This window comes from Thermoascus crustaceus (genome assembly GCF_041956765.1).
Source record: "Thermoascus crustaceus strain CBS 181.67 unplaced genomic scaffold VTN00scaffold_7, whole genome shotgun sequence".
Lineage (NCBI taxonomy): Eukaryota > Fungi > Ascomycota > Eurotiomycetes > Eurotiales > Thermoascaceae > Thermoascus > Thermoascus crustaceus.
In genome coordinates this window covers 1,694,515-1,718,012 of record NW_027192533.1, presented here as the reverse complement: position 1 = coordinate 1,718,012, position 23,498 = coordinate 1,694,515, and the positions used below count along the sequence as shown (strand labels likewise).

The following is a 23,498-nucleotide window of genomic DNA, read 5'->3' as shown; positions in this document are numbered from 1 at the left end:
TGCTTGAGGAGGATTACTCATGGACCGCGGCGGGGTTGGCCACGAACTTTTTCGTTTCTGCCGCGAAGCTCCAGCTCCGGCCCCTCCACCCTAATCTCCGAACTATGTGATTATGTGATGGAGAGGATATGGCCGCACACGTCGCAGTGCAGAGTAATTTAGCAGTTGGACCAGGCCCTTTACATATATTCAACATGATCATTGTGGTATTTTTCAAGGTCGTCTCTCATAGATGTATACTGTACAGGAATGAATGCATCCATCGTTATATCGTACATGCACATGTTCAGGAGAGTATCCAACGATGTTACTTCGCCAAAAAGGCCTGGAAAGCCTTATGGTCGATCACCACGTTACCTATAGCCTTGAGCCGCTTACGTCCCTCCTTCTGCTTCTCCAGAAGCTTCCTTCTCCGCGTGATGTCGCTAGCATGGAGTTTTGCCAGCACGTCCTTTCGGAACGGCTTGATCGTCTCTCGCGCGACAATCTTGCGGCCGACCGCTGCCTGGATGACGACCTCGAACATCTGCCGGTCAACATGCTCCTTGAACTTTGTCACCCATTGCTTGCCAAGTCTCTCAACCTGACTCGCGTGCACAATCCGCGAAATCGCATCGACGGGCGCCTTGTTCACCAGCATCTGCAACTTTACGATGTTGCTCCGCTGCCAGCCAGCATCCTCGTAATCCAGGGTCGCGTAGCCTTTGGTGCTGCCTTTTAGCTTCCCGAAGAAATCTTCGACCAGCTGCCCCAGCGGCAGTTCATACTTCAAGATGACTTGAGTCGGGGTCCAGTATTCCAGGCTCTTCTGCACTCCCCGGTTCGCTTCGCAGAGCTCGATGACTCTACCAAGATACTCATCCGGGAATGTGATAGTAGCCAGGACATACGGCTCCTGGAGCTCGGCCACCTTTAACCGCATTTCTTCTTCTTCCGGAAACTCGGCGGGATTGGTGATGATCGTCTCCTTTCCGTCCTTCCAGACGATCTTGACCGGCACCGTTGGTGGGGTGATTATAATGCTCGCACCATGCTCCTGTCGCAGGCGATCCTCGAAGACGGAGCAGTGCAGAGTTCCGAGAAAGCCAAGCCTAAACCCCGCTCCAAGAGCCTCTGAAGATTCCTTCTGCACGGTGATACTTCTGTCGTTAAGCAGCAGCTGGTTGATACTGTCCTCCAGGTGCGGAAAATGGCTAGCATCGACAGGATAGGCTGCCACGAAGACCATCGCTTTGGGCTCTTCGAAGCCGGGAAGAGGTTCCACCATCTTCTCAGAGCCAACCGTGGTGAACGTATCGCCGATCTTGGCCTCCTTGCTCCGCTTCATTCCCGGATTGAAGTAGATGTAACCAACTTGACCGGCGCGCAGTACAGTCTGGGGAGTCTGGTCCGGATACATGATGCCAACTTCACCGACGTGGTACTTGAGACCGGTTGCAAACGAAACGACCTGATCGCCCGCTCGAACTTGGCCGTCAAAGATACGCACGAGGAGAATGACACCCTTGTACGTATCATACCAGGAATCGACCAGGAGCATCCGTAAGGGTTTTGTATGGTCACCAACAGGCCTGTTCAACGATAAGCAGAAGCCTAGATAAAGACGAACGATTACTACTCACGCTGGAATCTTCTCAATGACCGTCGGAAGCAATTTTTCGACATTCAATCCCGTCTTGGCTGACACGCCGACGGCATTCTCCGTATCAAGCTCAAAGGAGCTCCTCATCTGCTCGAGCGCCCGCTCCGGGTCCGCAGAAGGCAGGTCAATCTTGTTGATTACCGGTATCAGCTCAAGTCCCTGGGCGAAGGCCAGATAGAAGTTCGCGACCGTCTGCGCCTGGACACCTTGGCTCGCATCGACAAGGAGCAATGCGCCTCCGCAACTGGCGTAACTCCGTGAAACCTCCGCGCGGAAATCAACATGACCCGGTGTATCGACAAGGTGCAGCAAATAGTCTTCTCCATTGTGGTTGTAGAGCATTGTACAGGTCTGCGCCTTGACCGTGATGCCTCGTTCCCTTTCCACATCGAGCTTGTCGAGGACCTGCTTGTTCGCTCCGGGCTCGATGGTTCCCGTCAGCTCCAACAGACGGTCGGAGAGCGTGCTTTTGCCATGGTCGACGTGGGCAACGATGCAGAAATTGCGGAACCGTTCGATGGGAATCGCCGCGATCCGTTTCTCGAGGTCGGAAACAGCCTTGCCGGCCTGTTTGCACCGTGCAGCAGAGCTGGTAAAGAAGCGTGCAGCATCATGGCGCCCGACGGGCGGCTTGAGCAGGCTCGCAGCGGGGCGTGTTGGAGCTGCCGTGCTCAGCCATCGGGCTAACTGCAGACATCTTCGCATCTGGCTTGCAGCATTGAAATGGGTACCGCTGAGCAATTGGGGTTCGAACGGGCCTCGTCCGGGGGAGCTGGATGCAGCGTTGCCCTAAAAATTTCGGGTGCGGCTCTGCTGCGGAGAAGTCTAGGGCCGAGCGCTGATTGCTGTGGCGACTATCGGTGTAAACAATCCGGTCTCTGACTCCCTTTCTTCCACCGCAACTTGCTGTGAAGGATCCAACAACCTTTGAAGGAGGACTGTCAATTCAAGATGCCCGCGGAAAAGGACAAGTCGAAGACCCACAAGCTGTCCCTGAAAGGTAAGAAAATTCAACTAGGCAGCTTTCTGGGAGCGGGGTCGCTCACAAAAGGATAGGGTCGGCGAAACTCGTGGCTGAATTTGCAAGTAGTAGCTGTCTTAGCTCCCAGGAAACGCTTGCTAACATGTCTTAGTTTGAATACTCGATAAATTCAATCCTGTACGTTGCGCAATGGCTTGAAATGCGGCTCAGACTAATCGTAGCAAAGGTTCCAGCGTGGTGTCTACCCGGCAGAGGACTTCACAGCGTCAGTCACAGTAGTCCCTTCCAATTGATTCTGTTGCTAATTGTTGCAGTGTCAAGAAATATGGCCTCAACATGCTCGGTTAGCCCAATTCCCCTTCGATTCGACGTTCTTCGTATTGACCGATCGAAGTCACGGCCGATGACCAAGTCAAGGCTTATATCAAGAAGATCATGTCGCAGCTGAACAAGTGGATGATCGGTGGAAAGATCTCAAAACTTGTCGTCGTCATCACGAGCAAGGAGACGGGCGAGCACGTCGAGAGATGGCAGTTCGATGTACGCAAACACATGCAATACGCGGCACTTGTGAGAAGGGCGTCGACTAATACTATGGCCAAAATCCAGGTCCAAATTTTCGGAAAGCAAGCTAAGGGCAAATCTTCACGGAAGTCTGCGGATGAGAATGCCGGTCCAGAGTATGTCATCGAGAATTGACGTTTTTGGTCTCACGGAGCTGACGATATCGGTCGACAGTGATCAAGCCGCCCCTCCGTCAGTTGAGAAAACCGAAAAAGAGATCCAAGAGGAGATCCAGGCGATCTTCCGACAGATCACGGCGTCCGTGACCTTCCTCCCCGTTCTCGACGGAAACTGCACCTTCAACGTTCTCGTCTACGCCGATGCGGACTCGGAGGTGCCAGTCGAGTGGGGTGACAGTGACGCAAAGGAGATCAAGAATGGCGAGAAGGTGCAGCTGAGGAGCTTCAGCACGAACAACCACAGAGTGGACACTCTTGTGAGCTACAGACTTGCGGATTAGTGGAAAGATGGTTGCCGGAGTTTATCTGCTATGCTCTTGGCGTTCATGGGACCGGGCTTTTGGCTGAGACGGACGGATTCGGGTATTTTGCACTATTATCTCTTGCATCTCTACTAGCTTTGCTACGTCAATATTCTGATTTGCTTTTTGAGTTGGTATCTTGTTATGACTTAATGGCAAAGGGTATGTATGGAAGGTATATACACGCAGTAAGAACAATCTACCTCTCCTCCTGACGTAAAACAAACCAACATCTCATCCCCTACCTTGACCCATCGTGATCATTCCAAGGCAACCTCTCCGTCTCCGGAAACCACTCATTCCCACCCTTCCCTCCATCCCATCTCACCAACCTCTCCACAACATCCTCCAACCCCACATCCACAAAAAACCCCCTCCTCCATCCCCTCCACCCAACCCCTCTTTCTCCTCTTCCCCATCAACTCCGCACCAACACCATACCGATCCCCCCTCCACAGCCCAATCCCGCTCTTCTCCTCGCCCGCAATCAACGACTCGGGCGTCGTGATCTCCGGGGGCGGGTTGATCCCAACGATACGGACCCTCGACGGCTGCGACGGCCATCCGACGGCCGGGAAATGACACTCCAGGAAGCGGCGGCGCTTGAACTCGTGCGTGACGAGGGTGATCCGGTCCGGGTAGGTGCCGGTATAGAGGCGGAAGCGGAGGAGGGAGAAGAGGACGTTTTGGTAGGAGTCTGTGGCGTGGGGATCGGTGATGATGTGGGCGGGGTTGATCTTGTTGTCATTGTCATTGTCTGATAGGGAGGAGGCGAAGAAGTTGTTTTCGCGGGCGAGGTTCTGGACGATGTCAGTTAGCTATATTATATATACGGCTCTGAGATCTGGGAATTTTGTAATGTAAGGATTTTAAGTTTTTCAAGTATAAGACACTTATTGTCGAAGATAAACAGCAGTAACCACCATGATGGAAAGAGAAAGCAAAATAGAGAATCCATTCCAAAATCCCCATATTTCAAAGAAAAGAAAAGAAAAGCAAAAGCAAAAAGGCATCTAAGCAGATAGATTAAATAGGTAAGTAGGTGGGTTAGGTACTGTACTTACAAGATACGACTCCCCCTCACTCAGATCCGTTCTATCCTTCTTCGTCGGGCCTCTACCCGATCATCAAGTCAGCCAGCCGCAATCCCCACCACGGCATAAAAAGCCATCAACCCAAAATAATAGACAGATACGCAATTCAGCTAAATAGGTAGGTAAGTAAACTCACCCAGAAAAAACAAGCACACCCCTCGGCCCCAACTTCGCCAGCTCTCTAATCCCCGCCCTGATGTGCTCGATGAACGTGGGCGTCTCCCCTTTCTGGAAGGGTTCTATGAGCCTGTTCCATCTGCGTCAGCAGACATAGTCTATTGAAGCAGAAACTCGAAGAACGATGATTAAGAAGCAATAATAGGATAAATAGAATAAAATAGAATAGAATAGGGGTACATAGTACAGTGCACACAGTACATACCACTCATCTTCCGAGAAGCCATGCTTGGGTCCGCCGAGGTATATGGCATGGCAGCAGACTATGATGAGGTGGTTGCAGTTTGAGATAGATGCAGGCGGTTGCTGATCGAGCATGTCTGAGTGGAGGCTATTTGTATTCTTGGTATATCGTTGGCTGATGGATCATTCCCAAGATGGACAGGTAACTTGATTCGACTCAAATGGATAAAAGAAGCTTCCAAAAGGATCTGCCTTGGAGGAAAGGGCTTTTGAAAGGTATAATTAATTATTTTTTATCAAGAAGATTTACCACACCTTAACTATACAAGATGGATTGATCTTTAGGAAGTATGTTTCTATGTACATGGTAAATTGCTCTGATGTAGCAGCCAGCCAAGGTGTTGGTCTGATTACATAAGACAAAATTGACGACTCGCCTCAAGGCTCACATCACATTCTCAGATCAAGATACACATCTTTGCTCCGGCTCCTTTTCCTGATGTGCTGGATCAAAAATTGCAATCAATGACTGCTCAACCCCAGCAAAGTTAAAAACTGATTTCGTAACCACCTGCCGTGTCACGAACAGCGAAACTACTAATAAATGATATAAGACGCAGTGAAGATGATTTGAAGTAGTCACTCTATGCATTTACATGCTCAACAATGTGACTGACTAATGTGCTGTACTGTACATGCGGCGGAAGAAAATAGATTGACAGGGGCTGTGCGAAGTGTCCGAGAAAACAACGGTGCCAAGTCAAAAAGGAAATAATGATATATCCTTGATGACACAACTTCAAGAACAGCCGGAGAGATGATAAGAAATTCAAAACGATTTGAGTGGAAGAATAAATGAAAGCCCTTCTCCGGACCGTACCATGTACCGATAGAACGCATCGAGGACAAATGATCCCAATACCGAGGAATCCGATCCCCAATCAATCACCACGAAGACAAACGCCATTAATTCACCGAGCAGAAGTCTATACTGTCCCCGGGACAGAAAACGAAAATGCAGTACCATAACCGACGACCAGGCTGGAGAGAGAAGAACAAAAAAAAAGAGTATGTCCCGAATAATAAACAAAAGACAGAGCAGGAAGAACCAATCGGGGTCCCGATTAAAACAGCGGTACCGGATGGATAATAAGAAGATTCGGGGTATCAGGTAACAACTCGAAGTGCCAGTTTGAGAAGAACTCAGTCCAAGGGATCATGACGGAATGTACAATCGTCACCCTTCAAACATTTCCCCTCACGCCAGTATCGACAAGCGACAAGGCCAGCCTTTGGCTGTAATAGGATGTTACGTTAGTCTCATCATTGTCATTTGTGGTAATTCAACACTCACATGCTTCTTTTGCTTTGCATCTCCATTGACCTTTGAGCGCTTGGCTTGGCCATATCTGTCGTCGGTCGCGCCATCGTAACCTCCACCCGACTCTCGCATGCGTTTACGCTCAGGGTCCTCGTAAATTTGTTGCTGTGGCTGTAGCTGAGGCTGAGGCTGGGGCTGGGGCTGAGCATTCTGTTGGTTTTGGCTGCTGAACTGTGATATGACCGCTGCAAGATTTGGCGGAATAGAGGGCTGTGACTGTGGCTGGGGCTGAGGGAAGGCATTTTGCTGCTGCATCTGCTTCTGGGCATTGATGACCGCAAGAATCTTTCCAAAGTCGATTCCCTGAGATGGCGGAGGTTGAGAAACAGGAAGCTGAGGGATCTGCGGTAGTGGCGGTTGTCCTTGCTGTTGACGAAACATGTTAATTGTCCTTTCAAGATCGGACATCGGGGCCTGCTGAACCGGTTGCGGAGGAGGCGTAGGCTGCTGCTGCTGAGGCGCCTTTTGAATGATCTTCAGAAGGCTTGTGATGTCGAGTGGACCGCTAGGGGCAGCTGGGTGCGGAGGAGCAGTCTGTGGATTCATCGCCGCATAGTAACGAGCCTGACGATTCTGTAATGTGTCAGAGATGTGAAATTTCACCTGCAGAGGGAGATTCAGTCTTACCTTAATATGATCTGGTGGCTCGCCGAACGGTACCTCTTCAGGTGCCGGTTCATCTTCACTAGGAGGCGGCGGTTCCTTGGGCGAAGGTGGTATATCAGCGGGAGATGTGTAAAATACCATCAGAGTTGTCGCTTCACGATGCTCCTGCGCCTGCTTCTCACGGCTTGTGGCTTCCTGGGTGCCTCCACGCTTGGTGAAGTTCCTCATGCGGTCATCGGCTTCTATTATACTGAAATCGATTTCTGCGGAAATTAGCGCTGGTAGAGCAAAAATGCACGGACGTAAGAGCATACCAGAGGGACCTTGGTATGTACGCAGTTCATCCTCTCGGAGCCCGGCTTCCTCCTCATCTTCCAAGTCTTCCAGATCTTTGTGGAGCTTCAGCATCCGTCCCTCGTCTCTGATATCGCCAGCACCACCGGCATATCCAGGTTCCTCCTCAGGGTCATGCTTGAAGAGACGGACTTCCGTTAGGGAATCATCAGGCTTCCAGGTGACGCGTAGCTTCCGCCGCTCTTCCTTACGAAGCCTCTTTTTACGCTCTTCTTCAGTCTCCGGAGGCCTATCCTCAGCTGGCTTTGATAAGACAGGATCCTTCTGCTTGTTAAGGTCCGCCATAATATCTCCGAAGGAGAAGGAAGGCTTCGGAGGTGGAGGCGGTGGAGTTTCTTTCTTTTCGGTGGCAGCGCTGAGGAAATCAGTATAGATGGTAAGATAGAAACGCGATCATTGATTACATACCTCGCCTTCTCTTTCGCAGAGGCAGCAGCCGCAGCAGCAGCTCGTGCTGCGTTGGAAGTGCCAGGTTTCTTTGATGCGGACGCCAGGCTACCAAAAAGACTAGTGGGCTTCGGTGCGACGATATTGGCCTTGGGCCGATGCACCGGCCCGTTGCTCGTAGCGGATGATGTTTTGGTATCAGCATTTGTCTCCGTCGAGCGCTTAGCAGAAGGAGCAGCACCATTGTCAGCTTTTGTGGCGCTCTTAGCACCTGAAGGAGTCACTGTCCGCTTCGTAGCGGGCTGACCATTGCTTTCGCCTTCGCGCGGGCGCTTGGTTCCAGCAACAGGTTCTGTTCGAGTAGCATCGCCGGAAGATTCAGGGGCAGGACTCTTGCTGGAAGATTCATCTTTAGAGGTGGATTTTGCCTCCTGTTTCCTTTTGGTTGATGCAGCCGCATTATCCATAATTTTCTGAGCCAGCTCTTTGACGGCCTGGCCGCCCCTTTTCACAAACCTAGGAAGCAGCTTTGCAACATTGGTCTTTTGAAGCACCTCTTCATCCATCGTGACAAACCGGGCTAGCAGCTATTGGGCGTACATGTTAGTTCAAATACACTACACTGTCTGACTAAATACTTTACCTTGAGTATGTTCACAGTCAAGGTTCCATCAAAGTCAGAAGCTTGATGACGATCAAGAAGGAAGGAGTACATGGCAGACACAGCGATTGGATGTTCGCCCAGCCTATGTAAACGAAGTCAGCAAACAGCCAATACCTTTACTGGCATGTGAATAGAAATTCAAAGGGGAGGATATGAATAGCCCAGCAGATTCATCGTCTAGGTCATTCATGGCTTGTCTAACAAGCATTGAGAAGCACTGTACAGTGACTGCGCGTGACCTCTCAGCAACATTTGTGGGTGAATAGCCCATAAAGCTCCTAGTAAAGTAGCTGGGCAATCGGACTTCCTTTTAAATGTTCGGAAATTCCCTGCACTTAGGGTGTATTCCACGTACAACCCATAAGGCATGAGAATAGTGGCCTTTACTTATAGCCATTATTAAAAGAAGCACACTGATAGTCCACGCTAACAGAATTACATGGTAGTGGCTCTCAATTCGCTTCAGACATCTACAGCCATGATGAAGATGATGATCTGCCAGGACTGTAAGGTAGACAAAATGGAAAAGAGAAAGGACATACTTCTCGACAATGATCGGATGACCTTTCTCCAGAGTGGTCGTGACCACCACGTCCATCAGGCGCCGTTGAAGGACAACATCCTTTTTAAGCTCAGCAGCCTTGTCGTTCTCGGACTGGTTCTCCGCTGTCTTCATGGCCTGGCTTTTCTCTTTCCACGTGTCTCTTACGGCCTTGACAACGTCCTTGAATGCGACTAGGGCGCTCTTTATCTTGTCAACATTTGGCCGTCTGTTACGTGGTGACCACACCGCCTGGAGGGCATCATATTCAGCTGCGCCCTCAGGATTTTCGGGACGGGTAGGCGGAAGCGGGGAAGGCTCCTCCGGAGTCTCAATCTCGAGCTCGGAGTCAGAATCGTCGCTCTCAGAGCTTGACGAAGACGCTGACTTGGAGTCCAGTTTCTTTGCAGAAGCTTTACTGGCAGTCTTCTTGACTCGAGGCTGTGCCTGTTTGGTGGGACTAGCTTTTTTCTTCTTCGGCGCTGCCGCCTTTACTTGCTTCGCCGGTGCGGAGACACCCGGTTCTTTTGGGAGTTAGTCGCAGACATATATAGTAAAATAAAATCAAGACTCACCTTCTTTGGCAGAAGTTGCATTGTCTGTCTGTGGCGCAATACTCTGCAGTGGCGCACTCTGCGGCGGAGCACTGTGCTGCGGAACAAGCTGACCAAGAGCAGGTTGGCCAGAAGTGGGCTGGCCCAGAGCAGGTGACCTCTGAAAATCTTGGCGGTATATTTGGGGAAAACTCCTAGAGGGACGGTAAGTAAATCTGAAGGACATTTACACCTGAACGCTGATCGAGGAGGCTTACTTCGCACTCTCGGAACGCTCGAAGTCTGCCGGGTTGACTAGAAGAAAGTCATTCTGGGGGGCCACGTGAGGTTGGCTCGACGTATGCTGCGGAGCTGTAAGGAATTGCGGATTAATGGTTTGTTGGTAAGTAACATTAGGGGTCGACTCGTGATAGCCGTTGGAGAAGTGAATGGGAGTGTGCTGGTCATCGTTAGCTGGGATCCTGTACAAGGGTACAGAAACACCTCTATGTACCGATATGGTTTCAGGATAGTCCGCATGCACGGCATACTGCGTGATAGGTGTCTGGAGGCTGCTTGAAGATATGGATGCTGGCCGAGTGGGCTGCTGCTGAATGCTCCGAGGAGCCTGCTGGGAGAAGGCGTCTGGAACAGATAGATGCTGGGGGTGGTGATAGTAGTTCTGTGAAAATGGGAATGACTGATAGGACGGATTATTAGACGGGGTTAGAGAGCGAGAGTCATATGTAACATGGCCTCCCTGGTGCGGGTAATGATGTTGAGGATGGAGTTGATATTGAGGTGGAATAGCGTAACTCTGCGGCGCGGGGGAAATCGAATGTTGTTGCAACTGAGGATTCGGGTGGTGCCATGATTGTGGTGCCTGAGAAAATATGCCCTGATTATGTTCCTGAGAATGTTGTACGTGGTTCTGATGCTGCTGATGCTGCTGATGCTGCTGCTGGTGGAACACAGGGTGATCCCACGTAATCCCCAACGGCTGCTGCTGCTCAGGCTCCGAAGGGTACAGCGGGTCAATGCTGCTCCAGTACTCAGGGTTCAGGGATGCAGATGTTACTGAGGGATGCGGCACAGCGGGCATGTTATTCTGCGCCGGCTGCTGCTCCATGCTGGGCGCGGTCGACAAGACGCGAGTATACCAGAGCGATGGAACGAGGGCCGGTGTCACGTGTGGACACGTGCACCGTCGCTGCTTTTAGACCGGAGGCGACGGGACACCGGTGGGGCCCAGTAGCTTATTTGACCCAACGACCCAGCAGCGAGCCAAGCGAGCGTTCCGGCTTGCAGATAAGGTGGTGCAGAGGATGATCCCGAGTCCGACTGCGCCAGAAGAAAAATAACAGGTGAGATTGCGATGCTGGTACGACGAGCGGCCACAGCAGGCTGCGCTCTGCGTCGTGTCTTTAACCAGGTGGCGGGAACGTTGGGTGGTTCGCTGGCTCGTTAGGCTGTTAGGTTGCTCAGAGACGCGCCTCAGGCCACAAACAGAGGCAAGGTTAGCCCGGATCCTCCCTTTCTGCCTCCTTTCTCAGGCGGGTCACGTCCAGGTCTTGAGCGCTCCACGGTGTGCTTGGGTTGCCCTTAAAACGGTGCTGATCCGGACGATTCAAACAGATCTCAAAATACACCGGGAAGTACAGTAGATGTAGAAAATCCAGCGGCTCCTCCTTTCCAATTTTCCCCTGACTTTCCGCTTTCTCCCTTGTCACCAAAACTGTCCTTCCCGCCTGGTGACCAAGTGACCGCTGACGAACCTTGCACGTCCTGGCCGCTCTCTCCGTCGACTTGCCAATCCAACTTGCCTTTAGAGAAGGAAACAGAAGGCCCTCATACAAAGAGCCATTCCCAGCTGCTATTCAGCAGCATAGTCATGCGCTTTACGAAGAGTGTTGGTGTTTTGGGGTTTGGTTGTTGGGAGCAAGATGGACAGGAGGGAAGGAAAAAGCTGGGCGAGGTCAGCTTTGAGTTGTTGTGTCACTACGCCCGTTCGGGCCTAGACCGGTCATGTGATTCAGGGTGTTTGTCCGGTTTGGCTGGCTTATGTCAGCCGGACAGAGCTCCTCGGGATGCCATGTGGATGTAGATAATGTGATTGCTTGCCAACGCGATATGCGACACCTCTCCTTAATGCATGCGCTGTGGGGTGGACTTCCAGGTCATGAATCTGTGCATTTGCATCAACTCCGCCTGATTACCGAGTGCTGAGGCTGCCAACTGCCATGGCGTCGCATCCCATGTCGCTTCGGGACCGCCAGGTCGGTAGGTTGCGGACAGCTCCCTCATGCCATCAGGGCCACGCGCGCTGACCAGGTTACAGCCTCTATCGAAAAGATACTCAACCTGAACCATGATACCCACCATGCGGGAGAGTCGCACCATGATGCGTCCTCCGCGAACGGCCTCATTTCGCACTCCACCCCCATACTGAACGAGGATGGCGAGCCGATATGGAAGGTCCTTGTGTTCGACAACATGGGCAGGGACGTCATCAGCAGTGTGCTGCGGGTTAACGACCTCAGAGCGTGGGGTGTCACGATTCATCTGTATGCAATCCCTGAGATTTATCCATGTTGGAGAGCCCCTCTGACACTTGGACTGCAGAAACATCAATTCTACTCGATACCCGATTCCCGATGTGCCTGTCGTCTACCTCGTCGAACCCACTCCTAAAAATATCGAACTCATCACCTCCGATCTGTCGCGCGGCCTCTACTCTCCTGCCTACGTGAACTTCCTGTCCTCGGTACCGCGATCGCTGCTCGAAGACTTTGCCTCGCAGATAGCATCCACGAACACGGCAGAGCACATTGCGCAGGTATACGACCAGTACTTGAATTTCATAGTCGCGGAACCAGACCTCTTCAGTCTGGGATTAGGGAAGGATGCGTATTGGAAGATAAACAGTGCGCAGACCAGCGATGAGGATCTGGATGCAGTCGTGGACAAGATCGTGAGTGGGTTGTTCAGCGTCAGCGTTACAATGGGTATGTACATAGCTTCGCTAGCAGCGACTCAGTTGCTAACATGGGAAATTCAGGAGCGATCCCGATAATACGGTGTCCCAAGGGTGGCGCCGCTGAACTGATAGCCACAAAACTTGACCGCAAACTGCGAGACCACATTTTGAATTCGAAGGACAACCTCTTCTCTGGGCAGAGGAAGGCAGGCGCTGGAGTTCCCTCTTCACGGCCTGTCTTGATCATTGTCGATCGCAATGTCGACCTCATCCCCATGCTGTCGCACTCGTGGACGTACCAGTCGCTCGTTCAAGATGTCCTCCAGATGCGTCTGAATCGCATCACAGTCGAAACACCGGTTGACGAGTCGAATCCTGCGAAGGGAACCACCAAACGGTCGTATGATCTGACCACGAATGACTTCTTCTGGAAACGCAATGCGGGCGTCCCTTTCCCACAGGTGGCGGAAGACATCGACGCTGAGTTGACTCGGTACAAGGAGGACGCGAGCGAGGTTACGAGGAAAACGGGTGCATCGTCCATCGAGGACCTCCAGAATGACACCAGCGCCTCGGCGCAGCACCTGAAGGCCGCCATAACGCTCCTCCCGGAGCTGCGTGAACGCAAGGCCATTCTCGACATGCACATGAACATTGCAACGGCTCTCCTCAAGGGCATCAAGGACCGTCAGCTTGACAACTTCTTTCAGCTGGAGGAGAACATCGCCAAGCAGACCAAGACGCAGATGATGGAGCTCATCAACGATCCAGACAAGGGCAATGATCCTACGGACAAACTGCGGCTGTTCATCATCTGGTTCCTCAGCACCGAGACGGAGCTGTCGCGGGCGGAGATGACCCAGTTCGAAGAGGCGCTCACGCGAGCTGGCGTCCAGGATATCACCTCGCTCGCGTACGTTAAGCGGGTGCGCGAGATTACCCGGATGACCATGATGACGAGTGCCTCGACGAACGCGCCCCAGCAGCAGTCCTCTGACCTGTTCCGGGGCTTCTCTTCGCTCTCAAACCGGCTAACGGACCGCATCACGTCAGGCGCGCTGGGTGCCAACTTCGACTCTCTGATCTCCGGCGTGAAAAACTTCCTTCCCGCGAACAAGGACTTGACGCTGACCAAGATCACCGAGTCAATCATGGACCCGTCGTCCGCGTCGAGCTCCGCGATCGCCAAGACAGAGAACTACCTATACTTCGACCCCCGGAGCGCCAACGCCCGCGGTGCCGTGCCACCGTCCGCATCCCGCCAAGGCGCGGGACAGCAGATGCCCGGCGGCCTGGGTGGCCCGGGCCCCGGCACGGGAGCCACCTTCGGTCAGCGCCGCCAGGGCTTCAACGAGGCGATCGTCTTCACGGTCGGCGGCGGCAGCATGGACGAATACGGCAATCTGCAGGACTGGGTGCGACGGACGAGCGGGCAGACGGGCGGAGTCGGCGGAAGCAGCGGTGCCGGTGCCGGTGCCGGCGGCGCTGGAGGAGCTGGGTCGTCTGCCGGCAGCCATCGGCGGCGTGTGGTGTACGGCAGCACGGAGTTGATGAACGCGGGCGAGTTTCTGACCGAGGCGTTGGCTAAGCTAGGCAGGGAGAGCTGATCGTGTTGATCGAAGAAACAAGATACATGTTCTTCGTGACCAGTTTTTATCTACCGACTATTTTAATTTCCAGGATGCCGGCCCGTCGCGGGACGACAACACTGTATTTATTATTGTTACTCTGCTGCTGAAATGCTACCATGTCTAACCAATAGAGTATCAATTGGTATCATTTTGCTATCACATGTACACCTCCTGATACGTCCAGACTGAATACGAGGTTGAGTAGAGAAGTTATCGGATCATGCCTAGGGTAGATAGATTTACCGTTGACAGCTGGGATGGCGATACCCGTCAAGTAGGTCTTGCTATTGCTAGCCCTTTACGACTTGGCTAATTTACCGCAGTATCATCCTCGACTAGGTAGGTGAACAAGAAAGTTGTATAAACACTACGTTTCTTACCGACTACATCTTGCTTTGCACGTCACTTGTGTGCCTACCCGCGTAGTTATTTTACTAGCAAGGTGTAGCGTAGTATTTATACACCTTTGATCAGCACTGACGGATAGGATTGAGGAAACGAGCCGGGAAAGGGGTAGGACAACTCGAATAGAGCTTGCTATTAAATAACTCTCTACTACTTGACTATTCGGCACGTAGTAACGCTGACAATTTATGTTTGCGGTGGTGGGAAGCCATCCTGAGACTATTGAATTGTGTAAGAAGCAGGCTAGTTGGCTCAGGGTTAGACCTTTGGGACTGACTAAGCTTTTATATTTGGTTTGATAATCTAGTGCAGAAGAGTCAAGACTATAGAACAGCTAGAACCAGGTTTATATATATTTTAGATGGCAATTTGATTTGTATTCTTTTATCTGGTCATATTGACCTGGTTCTTTATACTCCATATTCGGAGGCGAAAACCTTGATTTTATACTATTCCACAGTAGGGGGTCTGAATTTGGGTGGCAGAGATCGCCTACATCCAACAATATATTTCCCGTACCTTAAAAGAGTCTCGGCGTCAGTAGGGCGTAGCCGCCCCGCGTGAAACTTTCTGCAACTGTAATCAATATCCCCATAGAATTAACAGAGCTAGTTGTCGTTACTTCTAACCAGATTATTATTGGGTGTGCGCGTGGCAGTCGGCTTGAACGGCCCTAGTACGAGAAAAGTCACCAAAATATTACCAAGGCGATCGGCCAGGAGTCAATTTTTAGAATGATAAAGTACTCCAACAGCCAGTTCTATACAAAAAAAAAAAATAAAAATAAATAGATAAATAAACCCGAGGGCGCTCCAGTACTTTTTGCATGTGAAAAACAATGCACTGCCCAATTGGTGATGCATACAGTACTGTGCCATATCTTTCGGCACCTCCTCCCCCCTATCCAAGCCACCTACCTTGCCGCTTTTGCTATATTGCAATCAGGGCTGGCTTTTCCCCAGGGTCTGTGACCTGTCATAGAGTCTGGTACCCTCCAATGGTTTCAAAATCATCTGATTATAGAATAACAATCTGCAAAGACAGTAGGTAGCAGGGGAGGGGTTGCCGAAAGATATGTCAACCTTAGGTACTGTATGCAGACGTTGGAAATCAAATTCGAGTGCGCCCAGTACTTTTTTGCAGATAAAGCGCAATGTAGGCCAATTGGTGATGCTTACTGATCCCTGCTCTCAGTGCGTTACTGTTACTGCTCTATGACGTGTTGTGAGTCATACCTGTCGGACGGGTATTCTTCATTGCCTACCAACTTCCACCAAGACGAAAGGTGCGAGCAACTGATACTCTTGCCGTTCTGATCGAAGTCATACGGTTGAGAGAGGTGGGCACGTAGAAAATTATGTTTAATTGCAGGTTCAATGTTGTCCGGCTGAGTTGATATACATATATACTGTAGTATTTACTCGGTCATTCTTAATAGTCTTGAGAACCTATCTCCCCAAAGTTTTGTAGGCACTACTACAAGTAGATTCTATGCGCCTATACCCGGAACTCAGGGAAACCGAAAAATAAAAATACCGTCCGCGTTGCCAGCCACCAGGGGGTAATGATGGGAAAGGGCAAAAAGACAATTCTTGCTGTGCTAGCATGTCTCGGTTTCGATCCGAGGACCTCCGGGTTATGAGCCCGCTGTGTAAACGTTAGCAGATGATGACTTTTTAATCGGATCACGTGGTTTCTTACGCGCTCTTCCCCTGAGCTAACATGCTCTAATTGGTGATATGCCATGATGTTGAAAGCTGAAAACTCGGCTGTGAGGGTGGAGCTATACTAGCGTTAGTATACTTCGGATAGGGCTTGATCTTGTCACGTGTAGCACGTAGTAGGACCGGAAAATAGGGCATCGCTGGACTCGTGACTACACTAGGCTGCACTCGGTCTAGGCGTAACTCTAGTTGGAACGTCAGTCTCGAGCTGATCAGGTTGTACAGCATTTGTGTTCGATCTCTACTGCGTTCTACGTTCTACAAGTTTGCAAGAAGGTGCTTCAGCTTCGAGACAATGATTGGCACCGAGCCATCGACGATCCGGCGCGCTGGGCAGCAGGCTCGGTTGCGCTAAGCTGCAGACCGTTATCAGTAACGCAGATCGAATCGACAGCCGGTTCCCGCTGGCTCTGAACCGGCGCTGCCAGCGAACCTTGCAACGACTACGTCAAGTTCAACCCCGTCCATCAACATGACTGGCTCTGCGTTTCATGCCGGATCATCGCGGAATCCACAGCCGCGACTGATACGGTGGACAGGGCTTAGGGCACAGGGCTGATGGCCGGGGTTAGGGCTTGGCTCCGGCGGTTACTACATCTCTGCGGAGATGCGCCTGATTGGCGGTTGGGATATGATATTGTTGCGGAGAGGAGAATAAGAACAAGACAGTTGCTGTTGTCCTGGCCCTTTTTCTTGCTCCCTTTTTTCTCTCTTCTTTTCTTTTTTTGTCTGATATACTCTCCCTGTCTACTGGGATCCTGCGCACAAAAATTCTCCGCAATCTAGATCTGATCGACTGCTGTCAAACCCGTCGTCTCCATCTCCCGAGCGCCGCCGTGGCATGACGTAGCAGACATCAGACCATATCGTCATACCCGCTCCGCGCATCCCGGACATAAAGTCGACCAGACGTCCCAGCAGTCTCGTACAGGTTGCATCGCATCGTCCTGTAGAGATAGCAAGGATTCTTTTTTTTTCTCGGACCTCGCTCCATCACCGCCATTGACGGTTGTTGCGTGGACATCTGCATCTAAACCCTCAAGTTTACTTACCGGAGCAGCCAGCTCGTCACCAGCCAAGATGGTTTCCAGGATCGTCAACCTCACCCTGCGGGTGTGGGAGGTATGTCCTTTGCAATGGTCGTCCGTATCGTGCGAATCATGCTCACTGTTGGGACGCGCCTAGTTCATATGGACTATCCTCGTCATGGCCCTTATCGGCAACATTATCGCCCAGGCCTTCGCCGGCAATCCTGCCTCGGTCAATTATATCATGTTTGTGTCGGCGTTTTCAATGGTGTCGCTGTTCTACCTTTTCCCGGCCTCCTGGAGTGAAACCCTGAGGGGCCATCCGATAATCATGTTCATTGTCGATATGCTCAACGCCATCTTCTTCCTGGTCGGCGGTATTGTGTTGGCGGCGAGGCTGGAGGCGCACAGCTGCAGCAACGACGTACGTCCCAATGTTTATATCATTCCGATCGGAGAAATAAAGTCTTGAGCAGCTGCGCTAACCGTCCGCTCGAAAACAGCACTACACCCTGACCAACAACATCACCAACGGCACTCACAAGCACCGTGAAAAGCGCTGCCGCGAGGCCCAAGCCACTACCGCGTTCCTCTGGTTTGCGTGGGCTTGTTACACTGCGTCGATGATCCTCTCATTTATCGATGTGTGGAGCGGTGGTCCGAACCTGCGTCCGCGCACCAGCGCCCGGAGACGCCCTGCCATGTCGCAGGTCTAAGGTCCGGGAGAGTGTCGGAGTGGGAGGCCGAAACAAGACGGGACATGATGACATGGAAGCGTGAGTCAAGTCGCTGCATTTGTATGGTCGGGTAGCGCTAATATTAAACAGCCGGGTGATCATGCTTCTACGCGCGACGTCTTTTCGCCTATACCATCTCGCATCGATCGTACTGTCGACATCTACCAGACTGCTGGATACGGAGAGTGCAGCGAGCAACGACCGTCAAAGTTAATATGATTCTCATGTCCAGACCGTCTCGCTGCTGTCGACTCGATTCTCGTTACATCGCACTTTTCTGAGCACTGCAACTAATCCTTAATCTCGATATAACCCGAATCGGCGACAATAATACAAAAGGCGCTGACTGGGTTCTCTCGATGTAAGACGCTAATATAATGCCGTGAGGAACTATGAATATCTAATTACTCTATGATTTCGTTCTACGCATTGGAATTTAAATGCGATATTGTGGGCATGGTTTTACTCATTGTGTATGTGTAATGCGGACTGGATATCGGATAGCAATGGGAGGGATTGGATCGGATCGGATTGGGTTCAGAAGAGAAGGACATGGCATAGGGCAAGGCACGACAACTGTTATGACGTGATACGAGCAAGGATTCTCTGAACGGACTAAACTAAACGAACCGAACAGGGAAAAACGTCAAAGTCGCTGGCAAGCTTGCCTTTTTCTTCTCTGTCCCTACCACTCGCATGTTACCAGTCTGCTTGTTATGGTTATGATTGCATTAAAAACCGAAAAGAAAACACATAATACTGTAATACATCATAATGCATGCATTGTATTGATTGACCGGAACCTCCAAGGTTTACTCAAATCGGAACTTCGAAGTCCCTACCTAACCTAACCTAATACCGTCAATGCTGTTTTAGCGCATGCCTGCGGGTGTTGACAAAGTACAGTACAGAGAAGCTAGGGTATCCCATGCTCACGCTTGCTGCTAGATAATAATCGATAAAGAACGAATAGATGAATACATCTATGACGTCATCTAAATCAAACCATACTGTACGGTACGCATACCACTACTCGCTTCGAGAGAGAGCTTACTAGAGTTTCTTCTGCATATTATCTAAGACAGCGGAAGTTCAGAGCAGCAAGCCAAGTTCGATTTGAGTGAGTTATCTTGCCTTGCTCTACTCACTTGATAATCCAGATTCTCTTCTCCGTCCGGCGTTTTCTTTCTGGTCTGTCTGTCTGTCCCCTTGATCTTGCCTGTCTGTTTGTTAGTGCTGACTGACTGAAAGATGTATTGTAATATATAAATCCTACTGAGGATACCTCACCAGTAAGTAAGTATGCGGAAAGGATATGTGATATTCAAACTAAGATGTACTCAGCACTAGAGTAGTATAGTATCCACTATACAACTTTCTTGTCTACCTACCTAGGTACCTAGTCGAGGATACGCGATACCCCGAAGTTTAGTCACCTCATATGAGGCATGGACAGTACATTTGACAACCTTACCCAAGGCTGCAGTGCATGCATACCGGCGACATCACAACAAAGAAACTATCCCGTGCACAAAGAGAAGTAAAGAATAAGAATCATCTAACCTAACCGATATCAGGTCAATGCCAATCCCTAAGATCCAGACCCAGACCAAATCCACATTTATCAATCAAGGCAGACAAATACGTACTCTAGGTAGGTACAAAATGCCGAACCCAGGCCTGTATCAAGTCGTATCGATACCGAGACGTGCCCGAGAATGGCGACCGGACCGAGAAGCCGAGCGGTGAGCCGACTAAGTGGGTTCTTCTCTCAGGTCTTCCTCCCAACTACTCCCGTACGTAGGCTACCTCCTACTATCAGGACCAGACCAGATACCTGGTTTCTGGACGGGATAGGATAGGACAAGATAGGATAGCAGAATCCGGATGGCATAACATAGTATTAGGTAGCTGTTGGTCTTGCATCAATCATATCACATCACGCGATTGAATTGGTACTACTCATAGTAGGTTAGGTAGGTATCTATCTATCTGCCTCCCTGAACTTCCTTCCAGTGGAATGGATCATGTCCATGTTTAGAGCCGGTGCAGTGCAGTGAATCATCAGGCTGAGGATGAGGACGAGGATCAGATCAAGTCAGGTCAGGTCAGGGTTATCCCGTCCTGTTCCTGTCTACATGCAGGGCATGCAATGCTCCCTTGGTATGTACTGTACTACTGTCCCGCACGGTCCTTTGTCAATAGACCTGTCTACCTGTCTACCTATCTCCGACCCGAACCTTCGCGTCGGTAGCGAGTCCCCCTGCCCGTTCCCGATCCGCTCGGTCAGTCGGTCTGATGAGGTCAGTGGACGGAACACTCAGCATGTTCAAACCTGTCAAAAGGACCGAGTCGACCGATTGACTGGCTGGTACGCAGTAGACTGACAAAGCAAAGCGGGTTTCAGATTGATCAGGACAGCCGAGTATCGGCAGTTGAGGGAGGGGGTGGTAACCGTGAACGGTGCGCTTGTGCCTTGTTATGGTATGGTGGTTTTAAGGTATCTATCTGTATGATATAAGATGGAGTATATATACGGGTGTTGTACCTGCTTCAGACAGAGATTCTATATCATCAGATTCAATTCATCTCATCTATACCAAGCTCGAACGACTTCTCTTGACTCCGACCACTTCTCTCCTACCTATATACATCCTCTCTATATAATATACCTAACCTTCAGTATATATACCTAATACAGCATGCCCGTCCTCCCCTCCCTCTCCGGCTCAACCTTCGACACCGACATCCGCAACCGCCACCTAATCTACGACTACGCCGCACGAGACGCACACGGCAACCCCGAGAAATGGCGGTACGAGATGTGGTTCTACAACGAGGACCGGATCGTCTACGCCATCCACGGCGGGCCCATGGCCGGCCGGAAGAACTACCAGGCCGTGACGTACCAGTGCATCCGGCCCGGTGAGCTCTGGCAGTGCAACTGGCTCGAGGAGACGGGGACGATCGTGTCGCTGGTGTACGATATCCCGCGGAAGCGGATCACGACCATGTTGGGCTTCTCCAAGGGGCACTGGGAGCACGCGGAGGCGGCGCACGGGGATAAGCGGAACCCCGAGGACCTGGCGCGTTGGAGGGAGCTGGCGAAGATTGGGATCCAGACGGATCGGCCAACGTTGAGTGAGCAGGCGGATATTCTGGAGGATTATCGCGGGGCGGGGGATTTGGAGCCGATCGAGATGGAGTGGCCGACTCTGTGAGAGGTTGTCTGTGGGTCGGGATCGAGGAAGGCCAAGGTTCTGGAGCGAGACAGACAGCGCTGTCTCAGCTCTTTGGGAGATGAGGCTGCATGTTAATACGCAAAACTGTACACGGTTTATAAGAAATTAGAATTGAATAGACTCTCCCCATTTAGCTGTGTCTAGATTCTTTCCACATATGTACAGTAGATTAGACAAGATGAATGTCGTCAATTGACGCTGTACAATGTCATCTTAGACGTATCTGGTAGCTTGAGCCTGTACCCGGGAGTTGTGGGCTCTACGAGTCCACAAGGATAGTCGACAAAATCGGGATCAGTGTCTAGTACTGTACACGTGTGTCAAGATGATGATAACCGTTTTGATGGCCCACTTGGCTAGATACGTAGATCCCGCCGCCGTAGCCGGAAGACCAAGGAATTGGGTAGATAAGATGCCATATTTAGGACAAAGGAGAAATGAAGAGTATAATATCCGACGACGGGCGGTGTTAAGATGTGGTACGACGTAGAAGTCTCGATAATTGAAGTCGATAGGAAAAATACCAGCTCAATTGCTGGAGAACGACTGACACAGCATGGTTCTTCCAAAATCTAGACTTGGACGGCGACGGTGATGATTCGAGGCGAAGAGAGATACTGAGAGAGACAAGGTAGGTACAGCAAGGACTTCGTCTGACCTGAGCGCTATGGTGGAACGGATTTTGACAAATTGGATCGTATATCTCAGTTCTATCAATCGGTCAACTTGGGTATCTGTGAGCTAGGATATTTCATCCTGCTTGGCGATAGGCAAACATAGACTTCGCCGTAAAATAAGTATAGCGGAACCAGCATCCATTCGTGTCATATTCTGTTGGAGCCTCTCACATGGAGACGGCTGGAGATATCGTAGGGATGGTGGACTGGTGACACAAAGGCGGGTCCGTGCGAAGGGTGACATCCATGGAACGTCGGATATGTACCCATGGTGAGGGCGTCAAACGGTAAGACGCCAGTGGCCGCTTGCGAGTCGAGCTCTAGCGACCACCATTTCGGAATAAGTCTCTCCTGATGCTTCAATAGCCTCCCGGATATGCTGATTGTCTCCATTCTATACACCTTTCTCGTTCGGAGCCCTGACGCAAACAATTTCGACTTGCACATCGTCTTCGCTCTCCAGCGGAACACTGCCGTATGTCGGTGCCCTCGAGATAATACCCACAGCGACCTGCTCCGCCTGCTCCTGAGCAGACACATGGTCTATGTACCATGTTTTCCACGGGTTGGTGCTGCTCCCGGGATCTTCCATCTCTATACAGTTCTCGGCTTCAATCTCTTGGGCAAACGCTGCTCGATCCCTCGTGAGTATTCAACCGCGTGCAGAGATGGACCAAAGGGGGAAAAGTTAGGATTAGATTTCAACAACATACTTTCAACGGGAATATAACCGACGTTGAACACAGACGCCGGACATGATACCATGGTAGGGGGATTTTCACTCAGCTGGTCAAGGACCGTGTCGAGCGGATCCACGTAGTAGGACCCCGAGACGGAGAGCTCGTAGATCGAGTGCCTCAGTGCCTCCTTGAGTTGCTCAGAGCACGGAGGTCCCCATACACCATCGCAGCCATTGTTTCCTCCCGACGGTGAGCCTGTCAGGTTCCCCATACGCAGTGCGAGCTCCGAGGTGCGATTCTCGCGGACATCATCATCCCCGTCGAGATAGGTATGCGCGTACCGTAGCCAGAAGCTGGCCTTGACAATGGGCATGCGTTGGTTCTCCGGAAGCGCCAGTTGATCTGGATCATCGGGATCTTGCGCGTCGAAGCCGTAGTAGAAGGTGATATTCTGCGTGAAGAGAGGTTGGAAGGGGAGCGACACGGCCGTCTGAGCGAGGGGATCAATACAGTCGTCCTCCGCGAACCCGCATACCTGGGCGGCGGTTTGATAGCCCAACGAGAGGACGGTGAAGAGGAACAGCAGCAGCGTCGGACCAGCTGGGAAGAATCGGACAGCCATCCGTAGCGGAAACCCTAGGGATCTTATCATCGTCTGCACGAGCGCGCCGGGGTCTCATCAAGGGGTGACGAAGACGCGGTGCCCAGGAGCTGGAAGACCAGTCGCATGCTCACGACCCGGGTCTCGAGAAAAGTCGCGGGGGCCTCGAGAAGGAGATAGGAGAAAAAAGAATGAGGGGAGACCGCA

General features: G+C 51.3%; 8 protein-coding genes and 1 non-coding gene across 9 annotated transcripts; 4 read left to right on the top strand and 5 right to left on the bottom strand.

The window, feature by feature from the left end:
- Window positions 1-307: 307 nt before the first annotated feature.
- On the bottom strand, window positions 308-2,347 carry VTN00DRAFT_9587 (uncharacterized protein; the record flags this gene model as incomplete). Its single annotated transcript, XM_069436563.1, has 2 exons — window positions 308-1,571; window positions 1,623-2,347. 2 exons carry the CDS (start codon window positions 2,345-2,347, stop codon window positions 308-310), a joined length of 1,989 nt encoding a protein of 662 aa, XP_069285172.1.
- A 246-nt stretch (window positions 2,348-2,593) lies between these two features.
- Window positions 2,594-3,648, top strand: VTN00DRAFT_9586 (uncharacterized protein; the record flags this gene model as incomplete). The annotated part of the gene is made up of 8 exons (XM_069436562.1): window positions 2,594-2,642; window positions 2,699-2,724; window positions 2,776-2,801; window positions 2,851-2,889; window positions 2,939-2,967; window positions 3,019-3,164; window positions 3,234-3,304; window positions 3,363-3,648. The coding sequence occupies 8 exons, from the start codon at window positions 2,594-2,596 to the stop codon at window positions 3,646-3,648; spliced, it is 672 nt and encodes a 223-aa protein (XP_069285171.1).
- Window positions 3,649-3,965: 317 nt separating this feature from the next.
- Window positions 3,966-5,258, bottom strand: VTN00DRAFT_9585 (uncharacterized protein; the record flags this gene model as incomplete). The annotated part of the gene is made up of 4 exons (XM_069436561.1): window positions 3,966-4,469; window positions 4,734-4,785; window positions 4,900-5,010; window positions 5,146-5,258. The coding sequence occupies 4 exons, from the start codon at window positions 5,256-5,258 to the stop codon at window positions 3,966-3,968; spliced, it is 780 nt and encodes a 259-aa protein (XP_069285170.1).
- Window positions 5,259-6,326: 1,068 nt separating this feature from the next.
- VTN00DRAFT_9584 (uncharacterized protein) lies at window positions 6,327-10,718 on the bottom strand (the record flags this gene model as incomplete). The annotated part of the gene is made up of 10 exons (XM_069436560.1): window positions 6,327-6,419; window positions 6,478-7,077; window positions 7,132-7,373; window positions 7,425-7,819; window positions 7,873-8,438; window positions 8,495-8,597; window positions 9,058-9,580; window positions 9,632-9,804; window positions 9,868-10,049; window positions 10,104-10,718. 10 exons carry the CDS (start codon window positions 10,716-10,718, stop codon window positions 6,327-6,329), a joined length of 3,492 nt encoding a protein of 1,163 aa, XP_069285169.1.
- Window positions 10,719-11,829: 1,111 nt separating this feature from the next.
- VTN00DRAFT_9583 (uncharacterized protein) lies at window positions 11,830-14,173 on the top strand (the record flags this gene model as incomplete). The annotated part of the gene is made up of 4 exons (XM_069436559.1): window positions 11,830-11,869; window positions 11,928-12,153; window positions 12,212-12,594; window positions 12,648-14,173. The coding sequence occupies 4 exons, from the start codon at window positions 11,830-11,832 to the stop codon at window positions 14,171-14,173; spliced, it is 2,175 nt and encodes a 724-aa protein (XP_069285168.1).
- A 2,030-nt stretch (window positions 14,174-16,203) lies between these two features.
- VTN00DRAFT_t175 lies at window positions 16,204-16,329 on the bottom strand. The gene has a single exon. It is a non-coding gene; the product is annotated as a tRNA-Met (tRNA).
- Window positions 16,330-17,406: 1,077 nt separating this feature from the next.
- On the top strand, window positions 17,407-18,070 carry VTN00DRAFT_9582 (uncharacterized protein; the record flags this gene model as incomplete). The annotated part of the gene is made up of 3 exons (XM_069436558.1): window positions 17,407-17,448; window positions 17,512-17,778; window positions 17,858-18,070. 3 exons carry the CDS (start codon window positions 17,407-17,409, stop codon window positions 18,068-18,070), a joined length of 522 nt encoding a protein of 173 aa, XP_069285167.1.
- A 2,723-nt stretch (window positions 18,071-20,793) lies between these two features.
- VTN00DRAFT_9581 (uncharacterized protein) lies at window positions 20,794-21,312 on the top strand (the record flags this gene model as incomplete). The annotated part of the gene is made up of 1 exon (XM_069436557.1): window positions 20,794-21,312. One exon carries the CDS (start codon window positions 20,794-20,796, stop codon window positions 21,310-21,312), a length of 519 nt encoding a protein of 172 aa, XP_069285166.1.
- Window positions 21,313-22,404: 1,092 nt separating this feature from the next.
- On the bottom strand, window positions 22,405-23,312 carry VTN00DRAFT_9580 (uncharacterized protein; the record flags this gene model as incomplete). The annotated part of the gene is made up of 2 exons (XM_069436556.1): window positions 22,405-22,640; window positions 22,724-23,312. 2 exons carry the CDS (start codon window positions 23,310-23,312, stop codon window positions 22,405-22,407), a joined length of 825 nt encoding a protein of 274 aa, XP_069285165.1.
- Between the last annotated feature and the right edge of the window lie 186 nt (window positions 23,313-23,498).